The sequence below is a fragment of the Ostrea edulis genome, chromosome 3, assembly GCF_947568905.1.
Source record: "Ostrea edulis chromosome 3, xbOstEdul1.1, whole genome shotgun sequence".
Classification (NCBI taxonomy): Eukaryota; Metazoa; Mollusca; class Bivalvia; order Ostreida; family Ostreidae; genus Ostrea; species Ostrea edulis.
In genome coordinates, this window is record NC_079166.1 from 67,573,334 (window position 1) to 67,595,873 (window position 22,540).

Consider the following 22,540-nt stretch of genomic DNA (forward strand, 5'->3'; position numbering starts at 1 on the left):
ACATTGACATCAGTATTCACACCTGTACATTGACATCAATAATCACACCTGTACATTAACATTACTAATCACACCTGTACATTAACATCACTAATCACACCTGTACTTTGACATCAGTATTCACACCTGTACATTGACATCAGTAATCACACCTGTACATTAACATCAGTAACTACACCTGTACATTGACACCAGTAATCACACCTGTACATTGACACCAGTAATCACACCTGTACATTGACACCAGTAATCACGCCTGTACATTGACATCAGTAATCACACCTGTACATTAACATCAGTAATCACACCAGTATTCATACCTGTACATTGACATCAGTAATCACACCTGTACATTGACATCAGTATTCACACCTGTACATTGACACCAGTAATCACACCTGTACATTAACATCAGTAATCACACCTGTACTTTGACATCAGTATTCACACCTGTACATTAACATCAGTAATCACACCTGTACATTGACATCAGTAATCACACCAGTATTCACACCTGTACATTGACATCAGTAATCACACCTGTACATTGACACCAGTAATCACACCTGTACATTGACATCAGTAATCACACCTGTACATTGACATCAGTAATCACACCTGTACATTAACATTACTAATCACACCTGTACATTAACATCACTAATCACACCTGTACTTTGACATCAGTATTCACACCTGGACTTTGACATCAGTATTCACACCTGTACATTGACATCAGTAATCACACCTGTGTTTTGAGAGTGTGGCAGGCTGGTCAGGGTATTCAGGTGATCAGGTTAATTCCAAATAATTGCTGAAGTAAATTCAAGATTATCTAAATGTTTATTCAGAATGGAGCCCAATTAATTTATAGAATTGTATTTTTTACTGTTCAGTGAATTGTCTGTAATGGTGAATTCGTTATATTGCCACCCCCGCTTTATTGCCCCAAAGTGGTCGTCAACAAAAGTTGGCAATATATAGAGGGAGTTCTGTACAGTCTTTAATACAAGTAAAATTTAATCTAGCATAACATCATGTTGGAAACAGAAATCTTTCTGCAAGCATGATCACATATATTCCACTACATTTACTGGGTTAGACATTTTTGTTTGATGAAATCGTTTTCAGTTTAGGATATACAAATTTATATTGTTTACTCCTATTAATTATATGAATAAAACTAGACACGACTTCGTTGCAAGCAACGGATTTTCTAGATATAAACGATATTCAGTTTTAGGAGACATATAAGACAACATGTAAAGATGGCATAATTTGTAGAATCACATTCTGACCAAATTATATCATACAATGCTTTACAAAATATTTTTCGTTTCAGAGATAAAAGGCATCAAAGTTTCGTATATCATTCCTATTAAGACCCCTTATTACGTAATCAATGTTAATTTCGCTGATATCAACATTTGCAAAACTTTATAACAAACAACTTTGCTTCAATAACGCTTACCAAATTCTTTTTATTTTTCAGATATTTAGAAAATACTTTTAAAACAAGAAGACCGCAAACGGTACATAATACGCCCGTGAAATGCTTACATAGGGTGTTTTTCTTGTGCTATAATTTGTATAACTTTGCTTCAGGTAGTATCAGCCATCACGAGGCTGTGACAAACTTTCATATGAACAAAGGGTCTTAGCTTAAAAATCGAGATTTCTTCAAAATGAACCAAGTTCAACAACCTGTAATTTTTTTTTCAAAAATGGAAGAAAATCAAAATCCATCCCCACATGCACAACTTCAATACCCATACAAACACTCCACAAAATAAGATGGTCCTCACTTGAAAACTGTGGGAAGAGTTGGGCGGACAAATTATGTACTCTCCATAGAATATTACTTTCCAAATAGACTATGTTCAACAACCTGTAATTTTCTCAAAAATTGTAAAAAAATAAATAAAAAAAAAACAAAAAACTGAAAACTGGGAGGAGTAGGGCGGACAAATTATGTACCATCCATATGATAATTATTTCCAAATAAAGGGGCAAAACTTCTGGAAAAAAGGTTGAAATGGATCAAAATTGCAGTATAATCTGGAGTGACTCACAAAGAAGCTGCACAGCAAGTTTCAGCATGCTATGTGAAAGGGAAATGAAATTATAAAGAGAAAACCCCGAACGGATGGACGGACGGACGTACAGACATCGCTGTACCATAATACGTCCCGTCTAAAGATGGACGAGCTGTCTGACGTGTTTCATACCGATTGTTAAGCCGTTCTTGGCACACTGATTTTGACTGCGGATAACTCCGTTTACCTGATCAGGATATAAGGATCACGGTTGGTGTGACCGGTCAACAGGGGATGCTTACTCCTCCTAGGCACCTGATCCCATCTCTGGTGTGTCCAGGGGTCTGTGTTTGCCCAACTACTTATTTTGTATTGCTTGTAGGAGTTACTTCACCTTTCATATATACATTATGATATTCAGTTTTAGGGGCTATCCCCTGAATTCCTCAAAAGGGAACGTGAGACAAAATCTAAAGATGGCATATTTTGTAGAGTCACATTCTGACCAATTTATATCATATAATGCTTTACAAAATATTTTTCGTTTCAGAGATAAAAGGCATCAAAGTTTTATACATTATTCCCCTTAAAATCCCTTATTACACAATCAATGATCATTTGCTGACATCAACAATATGCATAACGTCAAAACGAACAACTTTGCTTCAATAATGCTTAACATATTCTTTTTCGTTTTTGAAATATTTAAAAAATATGTTTGACCCCGCTCGACTCTTTACTTTGAAGGACTGGCCCCTACGACTTGATATGGTAGAATATGTCTCGTCATTATCTACAACATTTGTTCTATAAATCTTTTAAACTTATTTCTGCATAAAAAGATGTTAAAGAAAATGTGTCCAAAAATGCAGTAAAAATTGTTACGTTAATTGAGTTCTATCGAGCTCTAGTGTGTTTTGCTTTAAAGAAATTTGAATGCGAGTCTGCACATCTATGAACTCAATTCTACAATCGCTGAGAATTTCATCTCGATGCCTTGAAGAGTTTCCAAGAATACTCGCGGACAAAGTGACCCTCTAAATTGGGAAAACGTCAAGTTCGTGTAATAATTGACGTAATAAAAATATTTTTAAAACTCCTATCGAGTTCAAGTGAATATCTATCTTCCCTGAAAATTTGACGAAAATCGTCCAATTGTGAATAATGATTATGCTTAAGTGTGTGCCAGATGGATGGGTGGACAGACAGGGATCCCTAACTGTTGCTATCTAAGACTAAGCATCACACAATATAGATGATGAGAGTGTGTGTGTCGTGTTATCATAAATGGAATATTTCTGCAGTAAACGTAATCAACACTGTGGTTATGTTTATGTAGGTTCTTTTTCTTTATTTAAAGTCAACACGCTAACATTTATATTATAGAATTAGAGTTCTAGGCATGTTTATATCTTCATTTAGTTTTGTTTATTGCAAACAACTTGCCATTTTATATCAGAACCTACATGTGTGTCAGACCTAGCGATTGTCTTACTACAGTGGACCTTATTTCTTAACGTGACAAAACTCTGAGATGAAACTTATTAAACACAGCTATTGCAGTGAATTTATGATCATTTGAAATGGTTATTACGACATCTACAGCAGAGATAATAACAAACTGTGATCCCTACGGATCTGTTAAACACGAGTTTTTCTGAATTGATGTAGAGCATCTACAATAATTGATATTCTGAAGCTACTTTCCTCTGTAAACATATTTCCCAATTGACAGCATGTGAATAGATATAGGTTTGTTTTAAATATATAGAGAATTACATTTTTCAACAGCTCAAAAATATGCTGGGGTCAAACTCTGTTTAATACCTGGCAAACAAAATTTTCCTATTGGAAATTAAAGATTGTGTAAACAGTCCTTGTCTGTTTAAATGTAAATAATATGTTGGCTTGTGACCTAACCTTTTATGAACATGTTTTGTCATGTCTACAAATGCTTCCTCGCAATACATAAGAAAGTGTATCTTGCATAAACTGATACGTAAAACCTAGCTCAAGGGCAATAACTCCCCATGTGTCTGAAATACCGTTGTATTTTGCTGGGTATGGTAATATATTTTAATTGATCAATTGTACATACTCATGTAAGCAACATCAAAAGAAGAGGACAATGAATATACATCGATGGCATTGACACCTACCCCTACCCCCCCCCCCCAACAATAAAATTAAACAAGCAGAAACAAACAAAAACACCCGTTCTATTTTACTAATTACATTACAGGTATTGCTATCCTCTGTATCTTTATTCATTAAGAACAATACACAATTTATTTTTTTATTACTATAGGTTTCACAGTACATCCTCATCAACACAGCAGATTACAATGTTCAACACTCTCAGTCATCAACACACTAGTACAAGTACTTACTGTATGACTTTTATACCCCCACCCTACCTCACTCTCAGTCATCAACACATTAGTACAAGTACTTACTGTATCAATTTTTTTACCCCCCCACCCATCCCACACACCCTCCAGAACACATTCTGAGATGACTACACATATATTTAGTAATGCTTTTGTACATCTTCTGCTGAAAACATAAATACATCAATACAAGCAATTCAGTGCACGTCGTCCTTCAACAAACGCCTCTGAACACGTGATTTAATGTCCTCACATCTTAATCCTCTCCCACAGGAATGCCATACTCCATTCATTTAATGTCCTCACATCTTAATCCTCTCCCACAGGAATGTCATCCTCCTTTTAATGTATTCTGAACAAACCTAACATCCACTTCCATCTGAACATTCAACCAAACCAAAATCAATTTATTGCAGATTACTCTGATAATTGTTAATAATTAAGTGTATCGTAAAAGATTGCAGAAGCTCTGTCTCAAATTGGCGCTTTACTTCTGAATCAGAAAGTATAGTTATATAATAGAGATAGAAAAACATCAATATGGAGAGAGAGAGAGAGAGAGAGAGAGAGAGAGAGAGAGAGAGAGAGAGAGATGCTACCAATTCTAATGCAGCTTTTAAAACTCCACATAAAATGTTGGAAAAGTTCAGTTGTGAATGGTCTGGGGTTAGTTCCACAAAATTTGCTAGTGGGTTGTTCTCTACCAAGAGTGAGAATTCATCTCCCGCAGCACTCCAATTACTGACCACAGGTTGTATCCCCAAGTACATCTTAAAGCCCAGCTGATGAAAAAGAGATACAAATAAAATCTGAGAAATATTTAATCTAGAACATACTGAGGAAGACGAGTGGCCGGTGGAGGCATCACAAATGAGTACAGTGTATAAACAAAGTCATTAGGACAGGCAAAATTTAATGATAAAGAATCTAGCATATCATAATGTTTGGAACTGAAATCTTTATGATCATGTATATTTCTCTACATTTACTGGGTCAGTGTAGTTTTTTTAAAAATGAAATTCTCTTCAGTTTAGGATATAAATGTATATAGATTACTTCTATCGGTTATTTAGAGGGAACAAGATGTGTTTTTGAAACATTGATGCCCATGGGTTACAACAAAGTGGGAAAATTTTCGAGGTAAGTCAAATGTCAATTTTAAGGTCACAAGATCAATAACTTAGGTACAGTTGGAAAGGTCTTCTCAAAGCATTGTCTTACGCTTTAAAACATACGGGTTATATTAGAATTTTCTATAAGTAGGTCATATGTCAAAATCACCACGTCAAAGATGTTGGTACCAATGGAAAGGTTTTGTGACAAGGAATACAAATGCCAAATATGAAAGTTGTACCTCTTATGTTGTAAAACACATGACCGAGGATAAAGGTTATTTTTAATTTCCAAAAACTAGGTCAATAGTCAAGGTCACAAAATCAACAAATCCGATACGAACAAAGAGGTCTTACACGAAAAGCATGTGTTTGACATAACAAGATGGCCTTATCGGTCACTCAAGCACTAGTTAAAAGTATGTATAACTAACCAGCAGGACTATGAAATTTTGAAATAATTTTCTTTACTGCATGAAATGTGAAGATAAAGAACAGTGATGAATCTCATAACTCCTATAAGGAATACAAAATAAAGCGTTGGGCAAACAAGGATCCCTGCAAATACCAGAGGTGTATGGCAAGCCCTTTTACTATTTATTCGAAAAATAAGATATCTCTTTAGATTAAAGAGATATCTCTCATTTTAAAGAGATATCTCTTTAAAATGAGAGATATCTCTAAATTTTAAGAGATATCTCTCTAAAAAATAGATCTCTATTTGACTTAGAGAGATATCTCTTTTACTTTGAGAGATATCTCCTTCACTTAAAAGAGATATCTCTCTAAGAATTCCTAGAGAGATATATCTCAAACTATAAGAGATATCTCTTTAATCGTTGAAAAAGAGATATCTCTCAAATAGAAAGAGAATCTCTTTCCAATATCTTTCTTAGTTTTGAATTCTCCCTAAACCGGAAACCCGCCTAAGCAAATCTTAGCATGATGGCTGCAATCCCGGGGGAAGATTTTGCGTTTACTGCATGTGAAGTGTATATTTTTAACAGCCCCCCCCCCCCCACCCAAGACAATAAATTGATAAAATATAATATATAATTAAATTGAGGTATAATTAAATGTCCTTGAAAGTGTCTGTATTGATGAAAGACTTCACATAATATATGCAACATTAACACAATATGAATGATTTTGACCCGTCCTAAAGTTTTAAACCCTGGATTTGCGAAATTCCCAATTTTCCTACATCCTTTTCTGTTTTTCCTGAATTTGAAATTAGTTTTTATTCCGTGTCAGCAAACTTAAAGAGGTCTTTCAAATGAAAAAGACAATAATCCCTACAATAATTTTGGTCCCACCCTGAAACCAAAACCCTTAACCCCAGGGATTATGAAATTCACAACTATGACAAAATAATATACCGTAACTCCTAAATATCTACAGGTATTTAGTTTCAATTTAGTATTATCAGCATTTATTAAGATATCATTTAGATGCTCTATACATATACACTATACATAGCATAGGCCACGCCCTGGAGTCACAATCTCTATCCCGGGGATCATGAAATAAAGAAATTTGGAAGAGGTCTTCATGATCTACATCATTATACATTTAGTTTTCTTTACAGGTGTGCGGTTGTAAACAGAAAGAGTTTTGAAAATTGGTAAATATTGGCAGATTTTCCCCCGCCCCTATGGCCCCCAGAATCCTGATATTTACAATTCATGTCCCTTTGTCCCAAAGATGATTCATACAATCTAAAAGAATTTAAATAGTAGTTATCAAGAGGTTACATGTAAATGTATAATTGTTAACGTATGATACCAGAAACTGACTAATTGCAATAGGATATCTGAGTACTTTACTCATGTGACCTAAAATTATTCACATTGAAAAATAAAGGGTTCATGAAATAAATTAGCTTTTTAAAACAATGATCTCTTATAAAAGGATACAATGTAATAATCAAATAATTGCTTCCATCTTAAGATATAAAAGTTGACATAGGGAAGTAGCCTAGAATGAAATAAATTGTTAGTACGTGAAGTGGGACTTTCCACAGCTCCAAATACCCATAGTCATATCTATAGCTATGGATTCCTACAGTTTAACACCCCAAATGGAAGTAACAATTTATATCATACCAATATTGAAATTCATTTTAAACTCAAAGCTTCTTGTGACATTATTTGATCTATTTTATCATCAAAGTTTCTACATTATAGCGACTGTATTTAATTTGTCAGGGAAAGGGGTATACAGCATATGTCAGAATCCGTATTTGTGGGACGGTGTCGTACAGCTGGGGATCTCACAACAGGTGGCAGTGCGGAGAGATGTGATAGACATTCGTGAGATGATGAGGAATAAAGCAAGAAAAAATAACCAGAACATGAGGATGTTGAATGGAAGTCACAGAGAGGGGTTCAGAATGAAGGGATCTGATCTGGATGTGATGTTTTGGTTTAACAACCACCCAGTGATCTAGGACTACCTCAGACCCAGTTTTACAATGTACACAGACAAGTCCTGATTTTCTCTGTCTCCTCTGAAAGTCCACCCGGATTTAGTTTACTTCAATTACTGTCACCACGAGCAGAGTTATCTCAGTATTAGTCCCAATGAATGGTGGACATTATATATCTAGTTCTAAATACAGAGCGATCACATGTTCTGAGATATTCCCTAACTCTACAGTATATAGTCGATGCGGCAGTGGAGTTATCGGAATATCTCTAGAATATAACACTGCCCACTGTTTTGCTTGTGACTTTTGGCCCCCCTCTGCCTCCTCATGGATAGACAGGTGTCATACATGGCCCCAGCCACAGCTTGTTAGGGACATAGTCAGAAGTGGATGTCACTTTGTAGCAATAGGACACAAATTAGGAAATCATGAAAGCAATGAATGGAGAATTTCATTTTCTCTGGCAGAACAAACACTTGTTTAATCAATGAATCACTGTCAATTCTTAACTTACGGTTTGCTGAAATTGTTCTTAAAAGAAGTCATTAACAATGGGTTAGGTGAGGATGAGAAATTACTGTGTTCCTATCACATGAAGACAGCAGTTTTCTGGATGATTCAACAAAACACAATACCTAACTGGTGTCCACAGAATCTCCTGAAATGTTTCTGGTACTGCTTTAAACTCATTCTTAAATAGGTGTATGAGGGAATCTGTCCTAACTTTTTCATTCCAGAAAACAACATGTTTCTCAGCAATATCCACGGTGAAGCACAAAACAGATTATTCGTTAGACTGTTTGGTTTTTATGAAAAAGGTTTAGCATCCCTGCTACACAGTTCCTCCCTCAGGTCCCATATTATAAATGTCCTTTATAACCCCAGACTCAGTATTTGTACAGATGAACAGACTTTAGTATCTGAGATCGAGATTGATAAAGAAGTGTTCATTGAGATATTTAAATATGATTCACTGCCCTCATCAGAAGTCTACCTAGTATGAAGTTCTTACACGCAGTGGAACAGTTGACAGTCTCACCCCTGACACAGTATCAAGTTCTCATGTTACAGGTACTTACAGCCTCCCTCCTTCAAGGAACTGCTTTTACATTATAAAACATCAACAACAACTCCATTGAAAACAATCTGATGTATATTGCTGACAGAATGTCCTGTCACATGTTGAAACTCACAGCCAAGTTTGGGTGTATTTCTCACAGGTTGTACATTGCAATGTATTATTACAAGACACTCAGATACACAGAAGCTTTGTCTGTGATAGAGATGACAAAGGTCAACTTCGCTCAGCCATATGTGATGTATGACGTGACAGTAGACACAGAGAGGTATACCGAGGCTGTAGGGGGACAGTCCAGGTCTACAAAGTTAAGAGATGCTGTAGCATGGAATATCACATTAAAGACCAGCATCAATTATATCAATTAATTAATGACAGAGCAGCTCGTTTCTTTACGGAATCATCACGAATCATTTTGTATCCCATCTTTAGTTGTATTACACATGCTGGAGTTCCTGTGTTACAGACATATTGACACAATGAGAGCACAGACAGCTCTTAATGATCTATAGGTCCTAGTTCACCATGATCAGGGGCTGTATGTAGATGTGTCCTTAAGAGACATATCATGGCAGATTCTGGGTATCTGTCAAACGATTTCAGGGAACCTACTGGTTGCTCTATACTCCTACCAACTATCACTCGGAGAATATCCATACCATAAAATACAAATTGCTACACAAATGAGAATACATGAACTCGGATAAATATAGTATTGCACATTTATCTAGTTTATGTGGCTTTAACTAATGTATTATTGCCAATGACATTTCATCAGTCACCTAAGTCAAATGAGAAGACTTGAGATATTTGTGATATAAGCTGCTTAATATGGATTAGATACATGTACATACTCTTAGCTTATTTCATTTATGCCTAATCAATTCATGAGTACATACAAAACTTCAAATGTCAGTTTGAATTTTTACACCTAAAATCCGTAATGTTCACTACAACATGCTATGCATGGCCATTTTGTGGTAAATCAATAAAAATGAGATTGATCACTTTTCGTTATCTTCACCTTTCTTCATTACATATTTGGTACATCCTTCGAGCAATATAAAATAGAGTTGGACAAACACGGACCCCTGGATATACCAGAGATGGGATCAGGTGCCTAGGAGGAGTAAGCATCCCCCTGTCGACCAGTCACAACCGCCGTGAGTCCTATATCTTGATCAGGTAACCAGAGTTATCATTAAAAACATATCTATGTTTTACACATACATGTATAGCCTAAATACACCAAGTTTTGTCCCCCTCCCTCCACGCAATATAACGCGCGGATTTTAATTTGTATGCACATACCGTTGCAGTTATGAGGCTACATCTTTTGGGAAAAAACCGGATTACTGTTTATTTTTACAATTTAAAAACTTTTTTAATGTGTGGAACTTTTATCTATATTTTAAATTTTCATTCTCATTCTTTGGGTAAGTAGCGATGAACAGAAAAGCCGTGGAACCGCTCATACATGTACGATGTCACATTTTAAAACAAAAGATTGCACAATGCTGAAAAGGTTTAATAATCCAATTCTTGAATTGATTTTCAATTAAATATCATAAACATCGAGTTATTAACATAGCAGTACAATCTGAATTTTAAACAGCTCAATTTTTTCGAAGTTATCTAATTGTAAAAAGCGTAGGTTTAATCACTATAGGTGCCAATCGGTCATGTTGTCATCTGATTAAAGTACAATCACTGAATGAGGATTTGTTGAAATATCCCGCATTTGGATTAATTTCTTTTGTTTGTTTGGTAATATTAACCATATTGGAGGCAAATTAAATTTCCTTAAGCATACAATGTTGCATTTATGTTGTGTGAGATGGGAATGGGCAACAAGGCTTTGTTTTCATACTGCACGCATGCGGCCGACCACAGGAACCGGTAATTTTGCCTATAATAATAGTAGGGGTCTACTCCATTGCAATAATATACATGTAATAATAATTTTATTAGGAGTGGTATGGTATAGACCCCTGCCATTCTTATTAGACATAATTACCGGTTCTTGTGGGTGGAGAAGCAGACGACATGCAGGTCAGTGTTCATACGCCTGACAGACGACATGCAGGTCAGTGTTCATACGCCTGACAGACGTTGGCGATTCGATCTTTGAAGTTATATAAGCAAATATCATTTAAAGTTTCTAATGCTTTTCATTAAAGGATTATTATTACGTCTATAGCAGAGATAATAAAAAATTGTGATCGGAGGGATCTGTTAAACACGTTTTGCTGGATTGATGTAGAACATGTACATTTTAATAATGGATATTCTGAAACTAATTTCCTCTATAAACATATTCCCCCCATGATGTAAAAAAAAAAAAAAAAAAGTTTTTAAAATTGTAATACAACACATTTTTTCAACAGCGCAAATAAAAAAAAAAATCCTAGGGTCCAAATTTGTTTAATATACCAGGGAAAAAAATTCCCTCTTCAGATTAAGATTGTGTAAACAGTCCTCGTGTGTGTAAATGTAAATCATACTCAGGTTTGTAACCTACACTTTTATGAGAGTGTTTTGTCATGTCAATGCTTCCTCACATTACATAAGGAGATTTGAAACTTCCGTAAACTAATTCGATAATACATGCACGCAATGCATACACCAAACCTAACTCAAGGGCAATCACTCTCCATGTGAATGAACTAGCTTTGTATGTTGGTGGTACATGTAATGTTAAAATATGTTAGTTGATTAATTGTAGATCTTCATGTATTACATCATCATTGAAGTTGTAAATACATTTAAGTATTTAGGAATGTTGTTTAATTACAATGGCAATTTTTTCCAAACACAGAAACATGTTGCCGAACAAGGACGTAAAGCACTTTTAGCAATATCTAATACTTTGAAAAATCATTATTTTAATGTTGATACACAATGTTCAATTTTTGATACTTATGTACACAGTATTCTTTCATATGCATGTGAAATTTGGGGTTTTCATAAAGCACCGGCCATTGAAAAGGTGCATCTTTCTTTTTGTAAAAAAGTGTTAGGAGTAAACAAAAGAACCAACAATAGTATGGTGTATTGTGAACTTGGCAGATTTTCACTTTACATTAGAAGAAAATTGAGAGTTTTCAAATTCTGGTTAAAAATTAAAACCACAAATAACTGTATTTTGAAAGATTGTTATGAAAATATGATTGCAAACAATGACAGCTGGATTGTTAATGTGAAACATGATCTGTCAAGCATTGGTTTAGAATATTTGTTTGAAAAGTCGTGTGTGAATCAGCTTAAAGATTATAAAATAATAGAATTCAGAATATTGGATATTTACAAACAAAACCTAATGTCGTCTCTTTCAAGTTCACCAAAAAGTGTTCTTTATCAACATTTAATAGATAACTTTTGTTTACAATCATATCTCAAAAGACCAATCAACTTAAAAGGGAAAATTATCATTAAATTCAAAATGTCTTCACATTCTTTGAATATTGAAAAAGGCAGGCACAATAATGTTTTAAGGACTGAGAAGCTTAGTAAATTATGTAATTATAGTGATATAGAAGATGAGTTTCATTTTATCCTGAAATATCCATTTTACAAAGATTTGAAAAAGAAATATATTAAGAGTTTTTATTACACAAAACCAAGTGTCTTTAAATTAATTAAGCTCCTTAGTGTAGACAATACTAAAGAACTCAATAACTTGGGAAAATTCTTAGTTCAAACTGTGAAAATACGAAGTTTAGCATTGTAAATCAAAAATGTAATTATAGTATTTTTCTAATAACATGTGCATCTCATAATGCGATTACATATATTATTTTTATTTGTAATTTCTTCTCCTCCTATCTTCTCCTGTCCACTCACCTGTTGTGTATCTTATACAATTAGATATATTGTGTATATACATGTACATGTACTAGATGTATTCCGATGAGTTGTATAACTCAAGGACAATAAAGAATTGAAATCATCGCAAGCCACGCCTATTATCTCCGTTTACACTACGTCAAATGAGGAAGGGAAGGTACTGCCAGACTCGGTAACCGTGGCTAGCTATGACGGTACTACATATCAACAGAAGAGGAAAATAAATATACAAAAAAATGTATGTAATACCTCCCCAAAACCAGCAGAAACAAACAAACACACCTGTACTATTTTACTAATTCCATTACAGGTATTGTCATCCTCTGTATTATTATTTATTAAGAACAATACACATAACATTTTATCATTAGAGTTTTCACACATCGCTACATTACATCCACATTAACACAACAGATTACAATGTTCTACACTCTCAGTCATCAACACACTAGTACAAGTACTTACTGTATGACTTTTACACCCCACCCTACCTCACTCTCAGTCATCAACACACTAGTACAAGTACTTACTGTATCACTTTTACAGCCCCACCCTACCCCACACAACATATTTTGAGATGACTACACAAGACTTTAGGAATGACTTCTTGTACTTTTTTTGCTGAAAACATAAATACATCAATATAAGCAATTCAATGCATGTCGTCCTTCAACAAACACTTCTCAAAATGTCGTTTGATGTCCTCACATCTTAATCCTCTCCCACAGGAATGGCATCCTCCAGTCGTTTAATGAATTTGAGGCGAATTTCTGTTATGTTATCTCCTTTTAATGTATCCTGCACAAACCTAACATCCACCTCCATCTGAACCTACAACCAAACCAAAATCAAATTATTGCAGATTATTGTGAGGATTGTTAATAATTAAGTGTATTGTAAAAGATTGCAGAAGCTCTGTCTTAAATTGGCAGTTTACTTCTGAATCAGAAAGTATAGTTAAGGAGGTATGCTACACCAGAGAAATTTGACGTAGATGGAAAGTGGAGGATATGTACAACAATAATTTGAAGTTGAAAATATTCAAATTTACTTTATTTTTTCAAAAAATACAGTTTTAGTAGAAGGTAATCTGAAAAAAATTTAAAACCCCTGTTGGACTCGAACCTGCGACCTACAGGTCAGCAGTCGGTATTCTAACCAACTGAGCTACTCGGTTAGGTATTTAAATGGAAAAGGAAAAGTCAAATATTGCTGATACTGATTTTTTCATCCATGTTTTTAAAGGAAGTCAGCCATTATGATGATGTAGAGTACTACCTTAAATGGAAGAGATAGAACAAGAGGCCCATGAGCCACATCACTCACCTGAGTCACCTTGGCTCATATTTAAAGATTTTTCCTATATATTTGCATGTAAACTTTGATCCCTATTGTGGCCCCAACCTACTCCCGGGGGGCCATGATTTTTTCAAAATTGAATCTGGACTATGTAAGGAAGCTCTCATGTGAATGTAAACTTTTCTGGCCCAGTGATTTTTCATCAGAAGATTTTTAATGATTTTCCTTATATACTGTATTTGTATGTAAAACTTTGATCCCCTATTGTCGCCTCATCTTACCCCAGGGGGCCATGATTTTAATAAACTTGAATCTGCACAATGTCAGGAAGCTTTCATGTAAATCTCAACTTTCCTGGCCCAGTAGGTTTTGAGAAGAACATTTTAAAAGATTTTCCCTATATGTTTGTATGTGAAGCTTTGATCCCCTATTGTGGCCCCATCCAACCCCCAGGGGTCATGATTTTAACAAATTTGAATCTGCACAATGTCAGGAAGCTTTCATGTAAATTTCAGCTTTTTTGGCCCTGTGATTCTTGAGAAGAAGATTTTTAAATGATCCCACCCTATTTTTGCATTTTTGTGATTATCTCCCCTTTGAAAGGGACATGGCCCTTCATTTGAATAAACTAAAAAGCCCTTCACCCAAGGATGCTTTTGGTCAAGTTTGGTTGAAATTGGCCCAATGGTTCTGGAGAAGAAGTAAAAAATGTAAAAATTTTACAGACAGATGGATAGAGGGACAGACGGACAGACGATGGACAACAGGTGATCAGAAAAACTCACTTGAGCTTTCTGCTCAGGTGAGCTAAAAAGTTAAAAATGAAGAGAGTGAGAGCGAGATAAAGAGAGAGATGCTACCATTTCTAATGCAGCTTTTAGAACTCCGCATAAAATGTTGGAAAAGTTCAGTTGTGAATGGCCCGGGGGTAATTCCACAAAATCTGCTAGTGGGTTGTTCTCTACCAACAGTGAGAATTCATCTCCCGCAGCACTCCAATTACTGACCACAGGTTGTATCCCCAAGTACATCTTAAAGCCCAGCTGATGAAAAAGAGATACAAATAAAATCTGAGAAATATTTTATCTAGAACATACTGAGGAAGACGAGTGGCCGGTGGAGGCATCACAAATGAGTACAGTGTATAAACAAAGTCATTAGGACAGGCAAAATTTAATGATAAAGAATCTAGCATATTATAATGTTTATCTTTTTGCAAGTATGCATGACCTTGAATATTCCTCTACATTCACTAGGTTAGTGTAGACTTTTTTGATGAAATTCTTTTAAAATGTTAAGTTGTTATATAGTTTACCCATACTGATTAATATATAAATATTATATAAATAGAAAAACAAGTTATTCATTTTTCAATGGAATATACAACAATGTACCGATCCTTGATTGATGCATTCACATACATGTACCACAAAATGTGAACAATGACTACACTTGTAAGCCATTTACAACCAATGATCGTGCAAGCCAATAGAAAACAAAATAAATGATTATGCAAGCCTTTTAAAAACCACTGAATTTATTACAATAATTTCAAAAAGTGTAGGGACAAAAAAATAACACCTGAACACTTATGAAAAATATTTGATGACATGCATGTCTCATGATATCATTTTGAAATTATGACAGGATATTGTTTGACATATGTATCTAAATACATAGCGATAAAAAAGGGTGTAACTAAGTATGTACCGGTAGGTGATTTTTCACATGCAACAGTGGTTATTTTGGTGGTTATTAATGAGTTAACCAACTAACAGTGCATCATTGTTGGTTATCCTATCGTTAGTGGCTGAAACCAATGTACATATTACTGCCTTTGAGCAGGGAGGGATCTTTATCGTGCCACAGGACCTCGGTTTTTGTAGTCCCATCCAAAGGACTGCCTCATTTAGTCGCCTCTTACGACAAGCAAGGGGCACGGAAGACCTATTCTAACCCGGATTCGCAGGGGATCATTAGTGGTTGAAACCAATGTACATATATGAACTAGCACAGTAAAAGCAGCTCAGAATGGTTGTCCATACACCGTGCTTCATTGTATGTATCATGGTCAAAAGAACCTTATTATCAAAGTCCTAGCTGTCATTTTGGTGTTGAAACTTTTTGTTGCAAAATTGTAATTTGCTATTTCAATGACAGAATAAAATAAGGTTTATAAACTTCAGTTATTTAAAATATTTGTGCTAGAAGACCTACCCTGAAAGGTTCTGAATGAAGCTAAATTACGTTATTGTCTTCCTGTACAAAAATTGATTTCTATATAATGCTCTATAGTCAATAGAACTGGAATCAATCTTAAGGAGGTATGCTACACCAGAGAAATTTGATGTAGATGAAAAGTGGAGGATATGTACAACAATATTTTGAAGTTGAAAATTTTCAAATTTGCTTCATTTTGTCAAAAAATACAGTTTTAGTAGAAGGTAATCTGAAAAAAAATTAAAACCCCTGCTGGACTCGAACCTGCGACCTACAGTTCAGCAGTCGGTATTCTAACCTACTGAGCTACTCGGCTAGGTAAATAAATAGAAAAGGAAAAGTCAAATATTACTGATATCGATTTTGTCATCCATTTTTCTAAAGGAAGTCAGCCATTATGACGATGTAGAGTACTACCTTAAACTTCGATTAAATTTTATCACTGACTATAATGGTTAAAATTATATACAAAACTATCATAACAGCACATTTTACAGCAAAATGAAATTTTCAGATTTAGAGCTACACTTCGCTGTAATAATTAACTTTTAAGGTTTCAAAACTCTAGATAAGCCAGATGGTCAGACAGACAGAAATCCTTAACTGTTGCTATCTAAAACTAAGCATCTCACAAGATATGATGAGAACATGGTGTTATTATAAATGGAATATTTCTTCAGTGAACATGATAAACACACCAATTCTTTTATCTAGGTTCTTGTTTTCATATCAAGTCAACATGCTACCATTTAAAATGTTTAAATAAATTGTAAACAGAGTTCCAAAATTTGCATATTTTATATCTGCATTTATTTTTTGTTTATTGCAAATAACTGACTGTTTTGTGTCAGAGCCTAAGCACTCTTTCTATGTCAGACCTAGCAATTCATCTTACTACAGTGGACCTTATTTATCACAAATATTGTAGGAGTTATCACAAAGTCTACAGCAGAAAGAAAGAAAAATTCTTCTGATCTCCAATCTGTTAACAACCAGTTTCACTAGATTGAAATTTAACCTTAAAATATTATGAAGCTACTTTCCTCTATAAAGATATTTCCCAAATACTAACAGCATGTGAAAAAGTACAGGTTTTAAATTTGTAAAATACATTTTTCTGCATTTCAAGGGACTTTTAAATAAAGAAGCTAGTACAACAGATAAATTCAAAATATTGAAAATCAAAATAACAAAGGCCAAGTTTAGTAATAAATACTTCAGTCGTAAACAAAAAATTCAAAGTACATTTGCTAATGGAAATATCGCAAACCGATTTTCATTAGTGTATTGGAAATATCCAACATACAGGTTTACAGGCACTATTTTTTTTTTAATTTAGTCACAGCAAACCACTCCTATTGGTTACTAGATGGATATAGTGGTGCAGGCCTGGGGTCAATTAAATAGCACTGTAATGCATTACATTACCCCTACTTAGAAATTAATTGACATCACCACCATGACCATTTACCATTACCCCTATTTTGAATTGTAATGCATTACATTACACATTACTTGAGAGTGCATTGCATTACATTACACATTACATAACAATTACATAAGGATATTGAAGGAATGACAGAAAAATTATTTTTTTTTATGATGATTTATGAATTTTGAATAAACAGTAACATAAAACACACAAAATATTCAATAATGTTAGGAAATGCATCTAAGTTATTCATTGCATTTGATTGTCATCCATGTTTCAAAAGTTCCATCTCTCAGAGAACATCTGTCTGGTCTTTTTGTTCATAATTAAGATCTAAAAGCCAATCACTAATATATAATGAATTAATCTAAACCTCCAAAATATCATCAAATATTTAAAGTAATGTAAATGCAATGAAATGTAATATGCAGTACAGTATATTTTCTACAAGTAATGCATTATATTACCATTACTTGTAATGCAAAAATGGCACATTACACCCTCATTACACTGAAATTGGCTGTCATTACATTAGCATTACACATTACCATTACCCAAGGCCTGCAGTGTTGGAATATATTAGCCATGGTTGGAAATTACAACCCGCCTGAATGCAGGAGACAGTCTCTCAGATGAGTGAGGAAGAAAGTTTGTACAATTAGCCTGAGGTGGGGCAGCCAGTTTACAACATGTCACAAATAAGCTTTAATAGTAAATTCAAAAGTGCAAAATAATGAAAATTAAAACACTGAAAATCAGAACTGGCAGGTTTTGAATGGGGCTAGCAACTTCTGAGGTGTAGCCAGCCCTGTAAATGACTCATAATGTCATCACGTTTCCCACTCTGTATTAGATCTGTATAACTATAGACTATGATGGGTCAGTAGCGTGCTGCTTTCTCTTCTGAACTTGGAATTTCTAAAATTCATTGAGTTAATACAACTTACTTTTGATATCACATCTGCAGTTTCCCTAAAATCATTGCATCTTCCCACATTTGATCTTGCAAGGAAATCCTCGATTAATCTGACTCCAATGTTGTAACCCCTACAAAATAACTCTTAATCATCAGAAGAAGCCTACAATGTGTGTCTATTTTTAGGGTAACATAATACTGAATATTCGTTTAAACAATTTTGAAAGTAAGAAAACCACAATTATAGGGAAAATTTGACCTTTTTTATTCATTTTGAAAAAGGTGATGTATATATATGAGAATTCAGAGCCCTGGCCTGGATTTCCTGAAACAATCCTTCAGTCAAAACTTGGACTTAGTCTGCGATGTTACTCACATTTTGGCTGTTCAAGTGAAAGAAAACTCAAATCTAAGTTTGAGATTTTTTTTGGAGAAATCTTAAGCCTGGTTACTGTTTCTACGGACCCTTATAAGCTGAAAGTCAAAGAGCTTTCCTCTTTCTTTTTTTTACAGAAATTTTGAATAGTTTTGTAACAAAAGTTTCATGAAACTATTATGAATACTATTATATCGTTTTAACCATTTTTGAGAATTTTGATAATGCTGAAGAAAAAGTCCAATTTCTGACATTGATTTATATGATTTTGTATATGTATGTCTCGCATCTTAAAAAGTGTGATGACCTTTATATATATATTTTCTTTGATAATTTATTAGTTTTAACTCTAACAAACTAAAATAAATAAACATTTCAAACTTTTATCAGATAATAATGCAAGTGTGGAGTTACCTTAAAACACAAAATATTTCAGTGTCAACTTAACTTTCTATGTCCCGAGTAAAAACATAAGCAATATGAAAAACGATATACCCATTCTTTCATAATTCAATGATAAATAAATATTTGTGTGTGGCAGCAATGTCAGGTCTTTTCTTTCAACCATGTATGATTATGCAAACAAGAACTGTTTGTAAAACAGGTATGTTGCGCCCCCTATGATGCAAAATTAAAGAGGGTTATAATACACATGCATCATTTAAATGATAGTAGTGCCAAACCATTTCAAAATATTGAGCAGACAATATATTCCTGTGTCCAAAGTGGATTAACCAAGTGTCCTAAAAATCAATAAGGGTTGTCTACTCCCTATACTGTAACAATGTACCAAGTTTAGTGTCAATCAAACAAATGATTCTTAAATATAAGAGACAATATATCACTATGTCCAGTTTAACCCTTGACCTTTGACCAGATGCCTTCAAAATCAATATGGGTTATCTACTCCATAATATGTACCAAGTTTGATGTCTGTCAAGCAAAGAGTTCTCAAGATATTGAGTGGACATTGTCTTCCTATGCCCAGTTTGACTTTTCACTATGTGACCTCAAAATCAATAGGGATAATTTTCTCCTGAAGATGTACCAGTGTACCAAGTTTGATGTCTGTCAAGCAAAGGGTTCTCAAGATATTGAGCAGGCAGTATATTCCTATATCCAGTTTGACCCTTGACCTTCGACCATGTGACCTCAAAATTAATAGGGGTCATCTTCTCCTAAAGATGTACCAGTATACCAAGTTTGATGTCTGTCAAGCAAAGGGTTCTCTAGACATTGAGTGGTCAGTATATTCCTATGTCCAGTTTGGCCCTTGACCATGTGACCTCAAAATCAATAGGGATTATTTACTCCTTAAAATGTACATGTGTACCAAGTTTGATGTCTGTCAAGCAAAGGGTTCTCAAGATATTAAGCTGACAGTGTCTTCCTATATCCAGAGTAGATTGACCCTTGACCTTTTGACCTGAAAATCAATAGGGTTCTCTTCTACTCGTAACTAACCTACATATGAAATATCATTAATATGATGAAGTGAATGGTTCTCAAGATATTGAGCGGACAACATCTGGTCTTCCGACCGACCAACCAACAGGTGCAAAGCAATATGGCCCTCTTCTTTGAAGGGGGGCATAAAAATGTAGACATCCATGACACCAATTTAGGAAAATTCCATTCGGATGTAAGTGGATTAAATTAATTTCAACTGTCCAATGGATTTGGAAAAACCCAAACTATTCAACTGTGTGTACTGAAAAAAAATCATAACACTAAACAGCAACAACTATATTGCTGAATTCTATTCATTTCAGAATCAGTTATAGTAACAGATCCAGTTCAAAGACTATTTCTACCTAATAGTATGTAGCTACTTATAGCTACCTAGGTATTTAAACCTACTCCAGGTAGCTATTTTTACCTACTTTTTCCTTTACTTGCATTTCATAGCCGAACACAGGAACGGCGCAACATGGTGTGTACCGAATTTCTTGATTTACTTACACTGATGATGAATACCACAAAAATACTGGACAAAAAATAATACCTTTCTAACCTTTCAAATTTGCATCAATAACTACACCCAGTTCCATTTTCTAGAAGCTTAGGATAAAAGTTACATGATAAGAAGTCTAGAATGTCTTACAAATCTGTATTAACTTTAAAGTTCACCTTCATGCATTTTTACATCAAAAGTTTTTGGGGCAATTTTTCATGTATTTCCTCTACATTCTCCACCCTCGTAAAGTATTCAAATTTACACTCAGGATTTTGCCGTGCATGCACAACATGATACATAAAACGACTGACCTGTTTAAAAGATGTGCCTTAATCATTATTTATTTATATATTCAAAAACAGGTAAAAGTAGCTACTTTAAGTAGGTTTAAATACCTAGGTAGCTATTAATAGCTAAGTAGGTAAAAATAGTCTTTGGACTGGACCTGGTTAACATGGTTAAATAATAAATTGAACACACTTAGTTTGAGATAATGTTTGACACCTTGTACATTTTGTTGTTTTTGATAACAGCAAAACTAAATATGACATCACAATGCACTGTCTACATCAACTATGTTATATATCCTGTGTTGAATTTATAGGCAGATCAAATGTATAAAAAGTTGTGTTGCAAGATGTCAAAATGTTTTGATAGCCACATAACTATTAACTTCTATATATATTTTTATTTTACGTGCTTGTTATGAATAAATCTATAAATAAGAGTATATACTGCATGGCTGCGCTCGCCCCAAACTATTACCGTAAACATATCAGTATATATAGCAGCATGCAATGACAAATGTGCTGTATGTATATGTCGTTCTTACATTTTCTCTAGTTGTTTGTTGACTTCCTCATCATCTTCATAATCTTTTAGCAGTTGGGCTACAAGTGCCCCGTATGTCAAAGAAAACAATTCACCATTCTGTAGAAAAGGAAATTGCAAAGCATCAGATTCAATACCTAGCGGTTTATAAATCAGAGAGGAAATTCGGGCGAATCATATCGTACCACTTTACGCTGATCTACACCTCTCGTTCCTTGTCTAGACATGTTTGTAGGAAATTAAGATCTGAAACAATAAAGTGGTGGTCTCTCTTCCGTATATGAAGGTCAATTTTCAACTACATAATAATAATTGTTTCATATGATCAATTTTGTTATTGTTCACGCCTATTCCACATTGACTTCCGGTTACACGTGTAAGCTAAGTCATCCTATAGCATATTCGTATCTCTATAGGCATGTCGCAAAAACGTCCCTCAACATCGTCACCGCTGTCATTAATTATAAAATGTGTTTGCTTTCAATACATAAGTGAAATACCAACATTAATGGGTTTCTCTAAAGAAACTTAAAATCTAAACTTAGACTTATGTCGCAAATAAAAGGAAACTCAAACTTAAGTTTGAAATGTTTCAAAAAAGAATCCAAGCTAGAATGAA

The 22,540-nt window shown here is 34.4% G+C and overlaps 1 protein-coding gene and 1 pseudogene across 1 annotated transcript; one reads left to right on the top strand and one right to left on the bottom strand.

Annotated features, from left to right (window-relative positions):
• Positions 1–8,099: 8,099 nt before the first annotated feature.
• LOC125676305 (uncharacterized) lies at positions 8,100–9,412 on the top strand (annotated as a pseudogene).
• A 3,763-nt stretch (positions 9,413–13,175) lies between these two features.
• Positions 13,176–22,304, bottom strand: LOC125675822 (trafficking protein particle complex subunit 3-like). Its single transcript, XM_048913629.2, has 5 exons — positions 22,107–22,304; positions 21,923–22,020; positions 18,789–18,888; positions 15,050–15,232; positions 13,176–13,721 (listed from the first exon to the last, which is right to left on the bottom strand). Exons 1-5 carry the CDS (start codon positions 22,146–22,148, stop codon positions 13,602–13,604), a joined length of 543 nt encoding a protein of 180 aa, XP_048769586.1. The 5' UTR covers positions 22,149–22,304; the 3' UTR covers positions 13,176–13,601.
• Positions 22,305–22,540: the final 236 nt, after the last annotated feature.

Excerpts from the sequence above, each read along its gene's own strand:
- LOC125675822 (XM_048913629.2), bottom strand. The coding sequence starts at position 22,148 with ATGTCTAGACAAGGAACGAGAGGTGTAGATCAGCGTAAAGTG. Across the intron at positions 15,233-18,788 it reads CTGCAGATGTGATATCAAAA|CTGGGCTTTAAGATGTACTT; the intron begins GTAAGTTGTATT and ends CTTTTTCATCAG. Across the intron at positions 13,722-15,049 it reads TAAAAGCTGCATTAGAAATG|GTTCAGATGGAGGTGGATGT; the intron begins GTAGCATCTCTC and ends GTTTGGTTGTAG.